At 37.5% G+C, this 14,351-nt stretch overlaps 3 protein-coding genes across 3 annotated transcripts; all 3 read left to right on the top strand.

Moving 5' to 3' along the window:
- Positions 1 to 654: 654 nt before the first annotated feature.
- On the top strand, positions 655 to 1,937 carry LOC134815097 (glycine N-methyltransferase-like). The gene has a single exon (XM_063823574.1). It carries the CDS (start codon positions 941 to 943, stop codon positions 1,832 to 1,834), a length of 894 nt encoding a protein of 297 aa, XP_063679644.1. The 5' UTR covers positions 655 to 940; the 3' UTR covers positions 1,835 to 1,937.
- Positions 1,938 to 3,330: 1,393 nt separating this feature from the next.
- Positions 3,331 to 4,480, top strand: LOC134815098 (glycine N-methyltransferase-like). Its single transcript, XM_063823575.1, has one exon. The coding sequence runs from the start codon at positions 3,360 to 3,362 to the stop codon at positions 4,239 to 4,241; it is 882 nt and encodes a 293-aa protein (XP_063679645.1). The 5' UTR covers positions 3,331 to 3,359; the 3' UTR covers positions 4,242 to 4,480.
- A 1,033-nt stretch (positions 4,481 to 5,513) lies between these two features.
- Positions 5,514 to 9,483, top strand: LOC134815109 (uncharacterized). The gene is made up of 12 exons (XM_063823586.1): positions 5,514 to 5,667; positions 5,766 to 5,923; positions 6,024 to 6,142; positions 6,383 to 6,559; positions 7,143 to 7,265; positions 7,385 to 7,462; positions 7,632 to 7,761; positions 7,949 to 8,041; positions 8,200 to 8,355; positions 8,521 to 8,684; positions 8,878 to 8,977; positions 9,316 to 9,483. Exons 1-12 carry the CDS (start codon positions 5,549 to 5,551, stop codon positions 9,393 to 9,395), a joined length of 1,497 nt encoding a protein of 498 aa, XP_063679656.1. The 5' UTR covers positions 5,514 to 5,548; the 3' UTR covers positions 9,396 to 9,483.
- Positions 9,484 to 14,351: the final 4,868 nt, after the last annotated feature.

The raw sequence follows: 14,351 nt of genomic DNA on the forward strand, positions 1-14,351 counted from the left end.
GTATTTCCTCCTTTACGCATCCAGTCAGTGTTTGCTTGACGGGCCGTTTGATAATTTGACCAAAATCCTCCGATATTACTGTGCCATCTCAACCTAATTTGCATGTTCTCGTTTTAACGTTTGCTCGATCGCCTTGTTTTAAACTAAGCTGAAAGATTATGAATATTTATTTTGCTGTTACCATGACGAGCATGGGACCCATCATGGATAGCAGTTAGATCATAGACCAATATTATATACCAAATATAATGTAGGATTCAATATTTATATTACCGGGATGAATAAATTGGTTAAAGTAAATTAAGTTCCAGACGTATTTTGTTTAATCTCTTCTCGGTAAGGAAAATGGGCGTTTTCACAGACACAAGCATTCCGAAAATTTTTAACAGTGCTGATCATTCAGGTCTGATTGCACTGTAAAAACAGAAAAATCTTTAAACGTATGTTTTTGAGAAATCAAATAACGAGTGGTATTTTTCTTTAAATTTAAAACTTGTAATTCCATTGAGAAGAAATTGATGTTACTAATCACAGGCTTGAGCTGAAGCCACAAACTAGGAAGTAGCTCCCTTTTAAATAACTCCGCGAAGACAAAAATTTGACGAACGAACTTTAACGTGCAACTACCAAACATTATTGTTTGCTATTCAGAGTCATAGTGCCCTGCAAAATTTCGTCGACTTAGTAACGTATTTTATTTCTTCTGAAACAGCATTTCAAATATGAAATACTCCGATACTTTGATTCTTACACTATTAAATTGTAAATTCGGTTTGTTTGATACACCCACATTCGATTACAATAACATTCTTGTCTCCTAGTCCTACACAAACCTAATACAATAGGGGCTCACCTTACCACTTACAGTTTCCTCTATTCATTAATTTTCTGTGAGTTTCGTCTTTCATCAACACTCTGTGAGTTTCGAGTCTTTTGTAATATGGCAGTGAACTATGACAGTAAGGACGAACGACCGTACGCTGATGGGAGGGAAGCTAGAATCTGGCATTTGTACGTTGGTGATGTGGATGCTCGACTCTCAAACTACAAAGGAACCCTCCTGAAGATCCTTGAGGAGCGATCTGTTCGGACGGTGTATGATTGTGCTTGTGGAACTGGGATTGACAGTGTGATGTTGCTAGAGGAGGGGTACAAGGTGGTCAGTACTGATGCAGTTGATTATTTTCTGGAAAAAGCACGGCAAACAAAGCAGAAGCGTGAGGAATTGGCTGATTGGCAGATCGGGTTTGGAGACTGGCTAGATCTGAAGTCAGCAGAGGTTGATCACCCAGCAGTGGGGTATGATGCTATCGTCTGTATCGGCAATTCCTTCTGCACGCTTCCCGACTTCGAAGGAGGGAACAAAACACTTCTAAAAGCTCTTCAAAACTTCAAGGATCTATTGAAGAAGGGTGGTATGTTAATAATTGATCACCGTAACTATGATTACACTTTAGTTCATAAAACATTTCCTCCAAATTCACACGGAAGTATTTACTACAACTCGGACAGAGTATTCAACATCAAAGCAGATCTTGTCGAGAAGGAAGAAGTGGCAGCTAAGATGACCTTCAGATCGGATATGGACGTATCTGGCACTGAGCTGGAGGGGGACTCAGACATTAAGTGGAAGGAAAGAGATGGGAAGATGGTTCCTACTTTGGAGTTGAATAACATCCCCTGCTATCCTCACACTCTTAAAGGGTTTACTGCCTTGCTTAAGACAGTTTTTGGAGAGAAAGCTGAGCATCGGCTGCTGCCAGATTTCAGGGAGAATAAACAAGAGGACTTTGTGCCTAACTATTGGGTTCACGTCATTGTGAATGAATCTTAACAATGTTAATAAGATTGTGATTGTATTATTTTACCGTTTATGTTGTTTTAAGCTCTTTCTGAAGAAATTAGTTTGAGTATTTTTAATGAAATCGCGAAGAATTCACCAAAAACCCTAATTGAAAATCTTGCAGTTTAAATTAAGTCTCTAGATGTCAGAAATCAATGTAGAAAATTGTTCTGCAATTTCAAATAGGCTATAAAATCACTTAGTAAAAACACATAGATACATGTACATAGTGATCGAAATGTATCATTGAATGATGATAATTTTTCATAAGTCATAAATAAATAAGTTTATAAGTAAGTATAAATTATACTTTATGAAATCTCACCAACTAAATAGAACGTGAATATTTCATAATGCTGCAAAAATCAAAAATTCTCCTCCAGTTTGATTCTTGTTCAAATTTACAACTATTACATATTATTATTAATCCCCTTGAGAAGATATCACTCCAATCCTACTAATCACAGGCTCGAACTGAAGCCACAAAGTAGGAAGTAGCTACGTTATTCAATCTCACTGTTAAAAATAACTCCGTGTGAAGATACAAATTTGACGAACGAACTTTTACGTAACAAACGAACTTAGCTTTTACGTAAAATATTTAATATCTGCTGAAACTCCTTTTTAAATATGGAATACCCCGGTAGTTTGATTGTTACTCTGTAAATTCAGTTATGTATTGTTACACACACATTCGATAACATTATTTGATCGTTAGTACACAAATTTCACTTTACCTCACCTAATTAACAATCCTTGTTTATATTGAATTTTGTTATGGTCCCGTTCTGGTTGTTTACTAGGCAAGTAGAAGAATAAACAAATTTGACGAACGAACTTTTACGTGACGATATCACTGATTAAGTGACAAGACCAAATATCCGCTAGATTTTAAAATGGTCTTAAGGGGTCATTCACATATTACGTAATCAATTTTTACCCCCCCCCCCCCCCCTCCGTAATCAGTTCTACACATAGCTATTGTATCAAATTACAGTAGCGTAATCATTTGGAAACCCCTTCCCCCCTCGGCTGCGAACGACCCTTAATAATAATTCGGCTAAATTTTAGATATTCAACTTGAAATTTTGGGAAAGGTTTTCAATTATTAATTAAAACGTGTCTAAAAATTGTGAGTTCCCATCTTTAAGCGTTTTCATTTTATGACTACAATATTGAAAAAGAGGGAGTGGCGTGCCACACCAACTGCAAGACGTGTAATCGATGAAATTTTACGAAACTTTTACGAAATTTAAATTTAAACCCATATCTTTAATCTTTGATCTTTGAAATTTTTGTGCAATTCTGACTTGAATTACGTAAGTTATCAAAGAATACTTTATTTCTTCTGCTACTTTATTTTCAAATATAGAATACCCCGGTAATTTAATTGTCACACTGTAAATTCAGTTATGTGATGTTACACCGACATTCAATAACATTATTTTATCTTTAGTACACTTCTTCAGCAATCCTTGAATCTTTTTTACCTTGTATTTTGTTATGGTTGTGAACTATGAATTATGAAAGTAAGAAAGATCGGCCGTGTGCTGATGGCAGGGAAGCTAGAATCTGGTATTTGTACGTTGGTGATGTGGACGCTAGACTCTCAAACTACAAAGGAACCCTCCTGAAGATCCTTGAGGAGCGATCTGTTCGGACGGTGTATGATTGTGCTTGTGGAACTGGGATTGACAGTGTGATGTTGCTAGAGGAGGGGTACAAGGTGGTCAGTACTGATGCATTGGATGTTTTCTTGGAGAAAGCCCAAGAGATGAAACAGAAGCGAGAAGAGCTAGCTGATTGGCAGATCGGAGTAGGAGACTGGCTAGATCTGAAGTCAGCTGAGGTGGATCACCCAGCCTTGGGGTATGATGCCATTATTTGTATTGGTAACTCCTTTTGTGCACTTCCCGACTTCGAAGGAGGGAGCAATACACACCTAAAAGCTCTTCAAAACTTCAAGGATTTGTTGAAGAAGGGTGGGATATTAATTATTGATCACCGGAACTATGATTACATTTTAGTTCATAAAACGTTTCCTCCAAAATCACATGGGAGTATTTACTACAATTCAAACAGAGTATTCAATATCAAAGCAGATCTAGTCGAGGATGAAGATATATCAATAATCTTCAGATCGGATATGGACGTATCTGGCACTGAGCTGGAGGGGGACTCAGATATTAAGTTGAAGGAAAGAGATGGGAAGATGGTTCCTACATTAGAGTTGAATAACATCCCCATGTACCCTCACACTCTTAAAGGGTTTACTGCCTTGCTTAAAACAGCTTTTGGAGAGGAAGCTGAGCATCGGCTGCTGCCAGATTTCAGGGAGAATGAACAGGAGGACTTTGTGCCTAACTATTGGGTTCACGTCATTGTGAATGAACAGTGAGGTGATTGTTGCTTTATTTTTCCAGTATTGTTATTTTGAAGAAAACAATTTTCGGAGTTTTTTATTTTATTTTAAATATGAAAATTTACCAAAATCCCCACTAGTAACCGATCTGGTATTATTTCCATCTATTCAACTTCTACCCGATACCATCTCTCATCCAAATGTTCTCTCTGTTACTGTTGAACGATTATGCATTGCTGACACACTCATTTATTTTCTTTCGTGACAAATCATAATCAGTCGTAAATTAGTCGTAAATGTGCGACTGTTTCATCTTCTGCAGAACGTCTCCTCTCCAAAATCTCGCGACAGAGCAACTGTCACGAATTAGAGACCTTGTTTGTCCGATTGTTCTGTGCTTCAATTTAGAGCTTGTACAATGTACATAGAGCTTGTACATACATGTGGCATGTGGTTTCTTCATAACTCCCCAAACCAAATGTGACGAATGGTTTTTATTGCCAAGAAGGGCGTGCTCGATTTCGAAAGAGTGCATAATATTGTGAAATTCTTCCCAAGCCAAATTAGTTTTTGACGGGTCCCTTAAGGTGTCTCACGTCTCAAATCTCGGAGCGGAATTTTTGTAGATGAGAACATTACCAGATCATTAAATACACTTGACAATCGTGCAGTTAGCATCAATTTAGAAACAAATCAAGTTTTCATATTAAAAATCAATAGCCTGTGTATACAGCCATTATTATAAATTATTAAAAATTTTCAATAAACAAGTTTTCTGTTCTTAGCTCTATCTCTAAAGTGATCAGTGATCACTCATTTTCTAAATTCGTTGTTATATGCTTATTAATAAAACACTTAAATTCCATTTCGCCACGAAAAGAACAAATATTTAAACCAACAGGGTAATTATAAGGTACAGATAGGTTTTCTCATGCTTTGGTCAATCACCACATCACACCTTCTTGCATATTCATACTGCAAAATTCTCCGCCAAATAGTAAGCAGAACACCGGATACATCTGAAATCATTTAGTTTTGTATATCAGTACTCGAGATAGTCTCCTAGTAATTCTTAACTGATTTGTCACAACTAACGACAAATTGTACTCATCCTTATTTCAAACTTTTGCAGTCTACTATAATTCTTCATTCCTGTTGTCTTTGATCAAGGAACTGTGCTAGTTCGGTGGTTCCGTACTATGCACTCATTCCAATATTTAAGGAACTGTGCTGGTTCCGTACTATTAGCCACTCTATTAAATATGTGCTGTGTTTCTTAAAACGAAGAAGATCGTTCACAAATCTAACCCGACAGCACTAAGTTACAGGTCCTCAGATTGACCATGTCCTGCAGACCTCCCCTCCTCCTCCCCTCCCTTCTCCTCCCCCTCCTCGCAGCTTCAGTTTCTTACAAGGAGATGATCAGATCTGATGATTCCACCAACATACTCTCATGGCACAAGTAAATAGTTATAGCCGGGTATGTCGACTGGATGCTTGATTTTGTAAAATGTTGCAGTGTTATGAATAATCGTCCATCTGAACTATCTACTTTTCCAGGTTGCGTGATTGCCCCAGTGACAGTGACAACTTCTTCCACGATCAGCTCCGAAACGGTCACTGTGAAAGACAGCCAGCAAATAGGGAGGGGATAGTAACCTACCAATGTGGCACGTTTCAACAGTACTGCTTCAATAAAACCATGAAGATTACTTGTGGTTAGTAATGTATTGATCTCCTTTGCAGAATTTAAGGTTTCTCAGTGAGTCAGAAGTATGATGTAAACTGTAAAATATTCATTAAATTGTGTTTAACCAGATAGCTATCTGAGGAGCTGTGACCGGAAAAACGTGTGCGAAGAGAAGTATGAAAATTGTGTAACAGAGATAACAGATTATACTGCTTTAGTGACAAAGGCTACCGGGGAGCCAGCGCAGGTAAAGATTAACTGTTTCGTTTTTTCTAGCTTTTCTATTCAAAATACAAATTCCACTGTTACTTAATCACCATTTCGATCCCTTTATTCACGACCGATTCAATTTGCTGCACTAGTAAATGTTGTTAAAACCATGGGAAACCATGCTGTGGTAACTGGTACCGAACAATGTGTGATATTATACAAAATCATTTATGTTTTTTTACCGCACTGATTTTAATGATTTGAATTATCCCTCCAGGTGTATGCCGAGTGCATCCCAGCCGTAGAAGCTCTAAGGGACCAATGTAATTCTACTTTCTCCTGCTATTCACAGTTCACGTTTGACCCTGTTTCTGACGAACTAACCTCTTGTAGGATTGACTGTTCTTCCATTAATATGACCTGCTACAATTACACCAGAACCTGCTCTGAAGAGGTTGGTTTCTCTTTCACTTCAGATAGACTTTCATTTCAGATAGACTTTCATTTTAATTTGTTTTGTTTACATTGATGGCTCGAGGAGATCCAGTTGTGGCAAAAAAAGTGGCAAATATGAATAAACAAATAAGGTCGAATCCTCATTGATAATTTCTCAGTGTACTTTTCCTGAAAGAGAAATGACTAGAATTGTTAAAATATTTTTGCACATTTTCGTGAAGGCTTCACTGAAGCCCGTGAAATAAACAGGAACCCTATTTTAAGGGTATTTTAGGGTCATCACAGTTGTGCCGAAACAATATCGATTGATCAAAGTATAAACTGAATTAAAGAATATCACCAAGACATCGTATTAACTTCATACATATTTAAAACTTAGTTTCCGGTCTTGAGGTATGAAAGTAAGTTTAGAAGAATCTTTTATGTATTGGAATTTTTCTGTATCAACGCATTTTGTGCACTTGTAAGGACGTGCTTCAGTGTGGGTCCTGACTCCTGATGTGTACTTCTAAGTTACTCTTTTGCACTGCCGCACAAAAATAACTCCAAAGTCTCACTATTTTACAATTCTACTCACTCAGATATCGGAGGTGATAAACACCAGGAAGGATCAGACAATAAAGATAGAGACATCTGAGTGCGAGGTCATTACTCTGGAAAGGAGGTTGGACGAGCACATGATTTGGGATAGCACTGTCATCGAAGTTAGTACTAGTAGTTTACTAACTAAAAGTATTTGCGATCACCACGCCATAAAACCATAATCAAGCACTCAATCCTCAGTTGTTTGATCAAATAACTGTACAATTAATCATTTCTTCAGGTGGACGACAACGGAGTAGAAAAAGCGAAAGGATCGGTTATCGTCAACAGAACTGTGAACTATGGGTGGAGTCAGGATGTGAGACCTCTTTTACTTTTAGAGACCTCTTTTCTTATTTCAATATTTCAAAATTCGAATAAAGTTTACCGTAATGACTTACAACTGTACATCGAAATTATACCGAAATATCTACGATAGGCATTAAGAGTATAGTTTCTGTGCTCTTGTTTTAAGAATATTTTCACAGGTCTCGTGGGAAAACTGTACGGAGAACACCCAGGTTGGGTACGAGCCAATGTGTAATCAGTTCATCAGGCACATGATGGAACCACTAAAGGATGTCGTGTATGAACCCCACGCTTATGATCTTACCGAAGGTATGTTGTTGACACATAGTCATCATCGAGACTTCTCTCTTGACACGTCCGTCTATGTCCGCTTGTCTCATAGAATCCAAAAAGGACAGGACATAGGCGGACATTGGCGGACATGTCTAATTGCGGTCAACTTTAAGTATAATTTGTGTGTTGTCTTCGCTGACTTCCTATTCATTGCATCATTCAGGAATCAAGACGTTTCTGAGTCTTTGGGATGACGGATACAATATTCTCTGCAACGTTAAATTCAATTGCTTTGTCCAACTTATCAAGTTTTCCCGTGAGTTCATTTCAATTAATATCGATATAATTTTAGTCTTAGCTATGTTCCGCACTCAATTTCGAGACATCCTTATTCTGTATTTAATTAAGCTTGATTGACGACCTGTAACAGTTCCAGAAAATCCTAATTGTCCACTGACCTTGCTATCTTCCCAGGGAGTTGCTGGCCTGGGTTACCTCTCCAGAGGTTCGTACCTGGAGCTGACTACGCTAGTCTGGAGACCCTGCTGAAAAACATGACCAGAGTGGCTTGTGCTATCACTCCTCCTCCTCAAGTCAAGTTCAAGGGGAATGACTCTTATCTTAACGCCAGTTAGTCAGAATTTGACTATTATGATAAGTATTAAGTATAACGTAGTTGTATGGTAATAATAAATAATATTGGCAATATGCCACAGGCTTGATTCTCCCAGCTTCTAGGTATAATCATACATGGCATCATGAATGAGCTCACGTTAACCAACCCACACTCTTCAGAGAACAGTTGTATATCCTTCTTTGACGTAGAAAGTCCAATAACCAAGCCCCATTACGACAACTTCACCATGTTCTGTGCTGGTGACACTGAAAACGAGTGTAGTCCTGCTTGTAATGAAACCCTCAACGGATATGCTGCTCGCTTTGGCTGCTGCTTGGGATCGGTTTGATTTTCACTATTGACGGATGATTTTTTATGTGTATTTTGTTTTTTAACGATTAATCCTCAATATTCTTTAGAGAGAACCTTGGTAACTGGTTGATAATGGCTATTGAATGCTCCTATTTTATATCTGTCAACTCGTACAGCTTTTTCAAGAGCATTTATAGTGTTTCTAACATATCTCTCGTCCCCAGATTGTATTCGAGTACAACGTCCACAGAGACTGGTACAGGCTCTTTAACTTTGCTAACAATGATGTGATTGTTAAACTTGAGCAATGTGGAACTGGGATAGGTATGCTGGAACAATATATTGCGTTTGAGAATTCACTGCTGTAACTCTACTGTAACTCCGCTAATATAAAACAAATTCGATCCAAGCTTTCGATTTCAGAGCTTGGTAGCGATTTCCAAAGCTGCTTGAGCCCTGGAATCAACATGGCTAAACGTTAAATTTCCGAAGTGTGGACTAGCTTAATCGGTTCAACTACTTTAAATGACTAGTGACAAATATTTTTCTGAGACGTGACTGTGATAAAAACTTTAAAAATCGCTGTCATGCGTCAAAACAAATATCGACCGCCACCCCCAATATCAATAAAGTATCTAATTAATGGCATGATTTGTTTTCAGAGACCCGATGTGAGCTGCAGGACCCCAGCTCCATAGTGGTGGTGGTCGTCAGAACTTCCTCTACATTATCGGAGGAGTGATGACGTTGGTTGTCATAACAATGACGGTCAGCTTCTATTGGCAGCTTGAACACGAACCAATCAAAAAAGCGTTCTACCACTTCTGAGAGGGCTCATCATGTGCTAATCTTGTGTTTTTGTTCCACTTTGCAGATAATATTAAGTCGAGACTTGATCGGTGTTGAAGCTTTGTAGGACGATCACGGTCTATGAGATGGGGAGAATAAGATGCGTTGCTATAAGTTGCTATGCGTTGCTATGCGTTGCTATGGTATTTTCTTGCGTTATTAGAGTTGCAGGAGTCTGGACTTTTGCGGGGAACGGTCAGACTCAGAGTTAGAATGCGGGTGTTAATGCTCGACTTTTTACTGGAAAGTGGAAACTCTACGGCGGAATGAATGATAAAGAATTGGGGATGTAAATCAGAAATCAGTATTATTGATGTCATATTGGTATCAGCATACAGATCTCATGACCGCGCCAAATAATGTTCAAATCTGGATCCTCAGACTTCGTGGGAGGTACTGGGAAAAAGATATCTTTTGTCTTTTAATCACCTGTTAATCACCTCATTCAACAGTTTAATACTGGTAGAATTACTTCTAGCAACCTTCCACTCTGATGTAATGGCATCTGGACAGTAATTATCGCTACTTAGAAGAGTGGATACTGTACACACTTACTGATCGCCTACCTTATCAATGAGACCCGCGGGAATTCACTTGGTGATACCTGTTTATTCGTATAATTAAATTTTATCCTAGCGAGGGTAATGAGAAATTTAAAAATTTGAGTTTCAAAAGCACATACTTTAAGTTTTTTCAGCAATCAGCATGAGATCATGCCGTTTTTCGCCTGATTTCAGTTACTTTGTAAGGGAGCGTTCACAGATGACGTCAGCAGCCGAGGGGGAGGGGGTCTGAGCCTTGCTGACGTCAGCAAAAATACGTGAATTTTGACAACAATTTTTGTTTCAAATCAATTTTAATAAAATTGATTTGAAACAAAAATTGTTGTCAAAATTCATTTTTATTAACAATAAAACTTATTTCCATAATATTAGAACCTCGGTAAATTGAACTCTGCTGACCAAATGTTTAAATCAGTCACACTAATTTCCCCTGCCTACACTTTTCGCTAGCTGACGGGAGGGAAGTATTAAGTAAGGGGGTTAAGAAGGCAAGGGGGGAGGGGGTCTGGCAAATGCTGACGTCATTAGGGGGCGGGGGCCCCTGTCAGCAACTGTCAGCATTGAGTGACCCCCCCTAATGGGGGTAAAATTGGCCATAATATTGCTGACGTTATATGTGAACCATGAACGCTCCCTTAAACCGTATAACTATACCTAATCAAAGTGAAAATTAATGTTCGGGTTTTTTCACAAGGCCTTGCCCGTGGGAGATGCTAATTACTTTAATGCGCTAATTATGTACGAGAACCGCGTTGTGACGAGCTCTCCTTAGATTTTCAATAAAATGTATGCTTAAAATTATGACAATGTGAAGATTTTTACTGTTGCACATTATTTTAGATGGATTTTCTGAATTTGATTTTCTTTGCATTCTTCCATTTGTAATACAACCTACGACTACGTCTACTGTTCACTGGCTGCAGTCTCTAACTAGCAAGTATGTATCATTCAATCTCTAAGAAGAAATTAGCTTTCATTTTTATCGGCAGTTAAGTTAAACAATGATTGTGTCAAATTTGAAATCAAGTTTAAGAATTTGCAATCACTTAAAAAACTTATCCAGTAAACATGTTTCGTCAAATTATCAATCTGTAAACTAATTGAGTAAGTAACTCCTTCATCCTTCATGATTTTATTTTTACATACCTATCCTTACAAATCAAATCATAAATCAAATAATAAATAGAATCAACACATAATGATACATAAGATCATCACAAATATTCATAAAAATATATTAATATAATAATAATCTAAATTGTAAATTTTGATAAATAACTTAAATAAATTATGCCCTTTACCGATCACGTAATATTTAATTTGTATGTTTGTATTTCAACTCAAGTTATATAGTTGGTTTTTTTGATTGGCTGATTTCTTGCAGCAGGTGCACTACATAATTAATATGCAGTTATGTGCCCAGTATGCGGTGTATGTGTATTAAGTGGCCCCCGTCATTGTTGGAAGTGTTATTTCCGACTATTCTCTACAAGTAGCATCATTCTCTCCCGAGCAAACAATAACAACTGTAATAGTAGTTTCCTGCATGCTGGACCGGTCGTAGAGAATGTTGTAGGGTTTATGTGCTGCTTCTCTACATTACATTGCTCTTTCCTCTTATCGCTATTCACCTACCAGTGTGCCACTACCAACATGGCCTCGTACTCAGTGGTGAATCGTACCTATGTGCCGCCCGATTAACATTTTGTCCTAGAAATGTCCTAAAAATAAATTTTAAAAAAGAAGAAAATTCAGGCCTTCTTTTTTTGCCGCCCACTATAGCTTTTTGCCCCCTGCAGGAACATTTTGTGGCCCATAAATATTTTATCGTCAACTGAACGTTAACGTGGACGGGATAATACACATATTCGGTAAAATGCCCCCAACCCCCCCCCCCCCCCCCCCCCCTTGTTTTGCCACTTCTTGCACTTGAATTTAAGGGATATGCATGACCATTGACCAATGATTTATATTCTTTTGGGGCCCTTAAATACAATACAATGTGGATTAATTATAGAAAATCTCAACTGCAGTCCCAGCAAAACACTTTCAAATTGGTGCTAAAAGCTCTTAACCTACCTAAATTTGGCAAAATTCTTTAAACGGTTTGCCACAAGTTTCTTTTGATAAGTAGACGAGAGTAACGTGTAAGTGTGTCTTGTGCAAGTGTGTCACGTGCAAGTTTGTCCACAGTCCATGATACTCCTGGCGGTGTTAAAACACTATGTTCCCGTCTGGGGATCGTTTTAACAACTGTGATTATACCTTTTACATAAATAATCGACTATCGATTGTGTTGGCTTAATTAATATTTTAATCGTTTTCATGAGAATTATTCTGTTACAATCTATGCGGTAAATCTTTAATCGCAGTCTGATTATATTTTTTACCTGTTATTTTAGCGAATTTTCATACATCATAGATCCTGAAAAGTGAAAAGTAGCCAAGTTATATTAACTGCTCCATTTTGCTTCCCTTGTTAATTTTGCTTCCCATCTTTCTTGAATTATTATGTTTACAGTTTAAGAAGAAAATAGTCGCTTAAGATTAAGTTAAAGTACAGCTTGATGGTTTTCGAGGACATTACTTTGGGCCCAAATGACGATCAAATCGAGAAATCGGGCTTGGTTTCTTTGGTTCAGGTTGAAGGAGTTGCTGATGATAAGTCTGGGACTATTCAGCAATTCGTGAGGTCTCCGAATCTATCTTATAAATTGTTAAATATTCTAAATTTTACTTAAAACAAGCATGGCAAACTAATTGAAATAGTAAATAGATACCGGTTAATTCCACTAATGTATTGCCTATTGGTAGTTGGTACTACTACACATTTTGGTTATTGAGAATTCTCACTGATATAACATTAACAATGTGGGCAATCCGCAGATTTTAATTGTGAACTAGTGAATGAGCATTCGTTGAAACCCAAATAAGTTATAATGTTCTTATTGTTACAACCCCAGACCCCTTTGCTACCATCACCCTTCAATAAAATCTGACTATTTTCACCCCAACAGGTCGAACACCTTCACGAAGTCCCTGAGGTACGCCAGGTCCAAAGTGACCAGGTTATCAAAACGTTTGGCACGGTCAGCTGACGATCTGCCACAACTTCAGGACGATACTGATACTAACGAGCTTAAAATAGAAGGTCAGGTTTTAATGATTGTCATTAAAATTGTAAACGTTGTGATGAGGCAAAATAAATTATATTTATTAGTATCAGTGTTACTCACAACCAAATTTCGATCTTTTACTTTCGATATTTTCACTCAGGCACTTTACATCGGCCGGTTAATAAATTGAATTACATTTAAACCTTTTATGGTAACGTCATTTGTTTTTGAACAACTCATTTGTTTTTTGATATAACGATACAAGCACCGTTTCGTATTGAGATCATGGTAACTCCGGGAAGTTTTTTTTCTGATTCTGTAATGTTGCACTTTGTGATAATGAACAACATTAGTTTCACAAAGTATATTATGTAATGGCCGATGACACATTCTGTCATAATAGAATTGTTAGATAATATACATGGCTCACCCAATATTCCTTGCTACACGTTGCTACGCCCAAAACTAAAAGTTTTCCGAAAAGTCGTGAACACTGAGCGCTCAATTGTTGCGAGAGTATTCTCAACACAGACTGCAAGTTTCAAAACAAATTACAGGTGCGCAACTGTTATTTGTTTTGAAACTTCCTGTACTGCTCATCAAGGTGACTCGCAGTCTGAGAATTATAAGAGCTGTTTCTGTCCTGGAAAACTGTTTTTAGACAGAGGGCATAAGTAGAGGTTACGTAGCTCGAAAATATGTTTACACTATTCAAAACGTTTTATTTAGTAGAACATGAAAAGCCACTTAAAACATGATCTGCACGCTTATAGTTATACATAGAATAGAAACTTCTTTCGACTATTAATCTTACGTTACTTAGTATGACCGATTTGACCATTGCAGATAGGAAAACCTACTCGCATATTATTGGTAGAATATTCAAATCACAAATTATGTTAATTACGGATGATAGTCAAGTAAAGATCGTTTGTCATTTGCACAGGTGCTCATTTCCTAAATTCTCTTAGTGACCGTAACTTGGTCAATAGGTCTCTTTAGTCTTCATTAACAGTACATGGTCTCATTCGACTAAGCAAGCCAGCTTTCTGACTTCTTATAGCTATAGTGCTTTCAAAGATCCTCCTGCTTTTTGCGTTTGATATTATTCATAGATGTATCATATTTCAATGTTTTGGTATTCACTGACATGATATGAATGTGAGAACT

The sequence above is a fragment of the Bolinopsis microptera genome, chromosome 5, assembly GCF_026151205.1.
Source record: "Bolinopsis microptera isolate Bmic1 chromosome 5, MBARI_Bmic_1.0, whole genome shotgun sequence".
In the NCBI taxonomy this organism is placed as follows: domain Eukaryota; kingdom Metazoa; phylum Ctenophora; class Tentaculata; order Lobata; family Bolinopsidae; genus Bolinopsis; species Bolinopsis microptera.

Excerpts from the sequence above, each read along its gene's own strand:
- LOC134815109 (XM_063823586.1), top strand. The coding sequence starts at position 5,549 with ATGTCCTGCAGACCTCCCCTCCTCCTCCCCTCCCTTCTCCTCCCCCTC. Across the intron at positions 5,668-5,765 it reads AACATACTCTCATGGCACAA|GTTGCGTGATTGCCCCAGTG; the intron begins GTAAATAGTTAT and ends CTACTTTTCCAG. Across the intron at positions 8,356-8,520 it reads TGACTCTTATCTTAACGCCA|AGAACAGTTGTATATCCTTC; the intron begins GTTAGTCAGAAT and ends CACACTCTTCAG.
- LOC134815098 (XM_063823575.1), top strand. The coding sequence starts at position 3,360 with ATGAATTATGAAAGTAAGAAAGATCGGCCGTGTGCTGATGGCAGGGAA.
- LOC134815097 (XM_063823574.1), top strand. The coding sequence starts at position 941 with ATGGCAGTGAACTATGACAGTAAGGACGAACGACCGTACGCTGATGGG.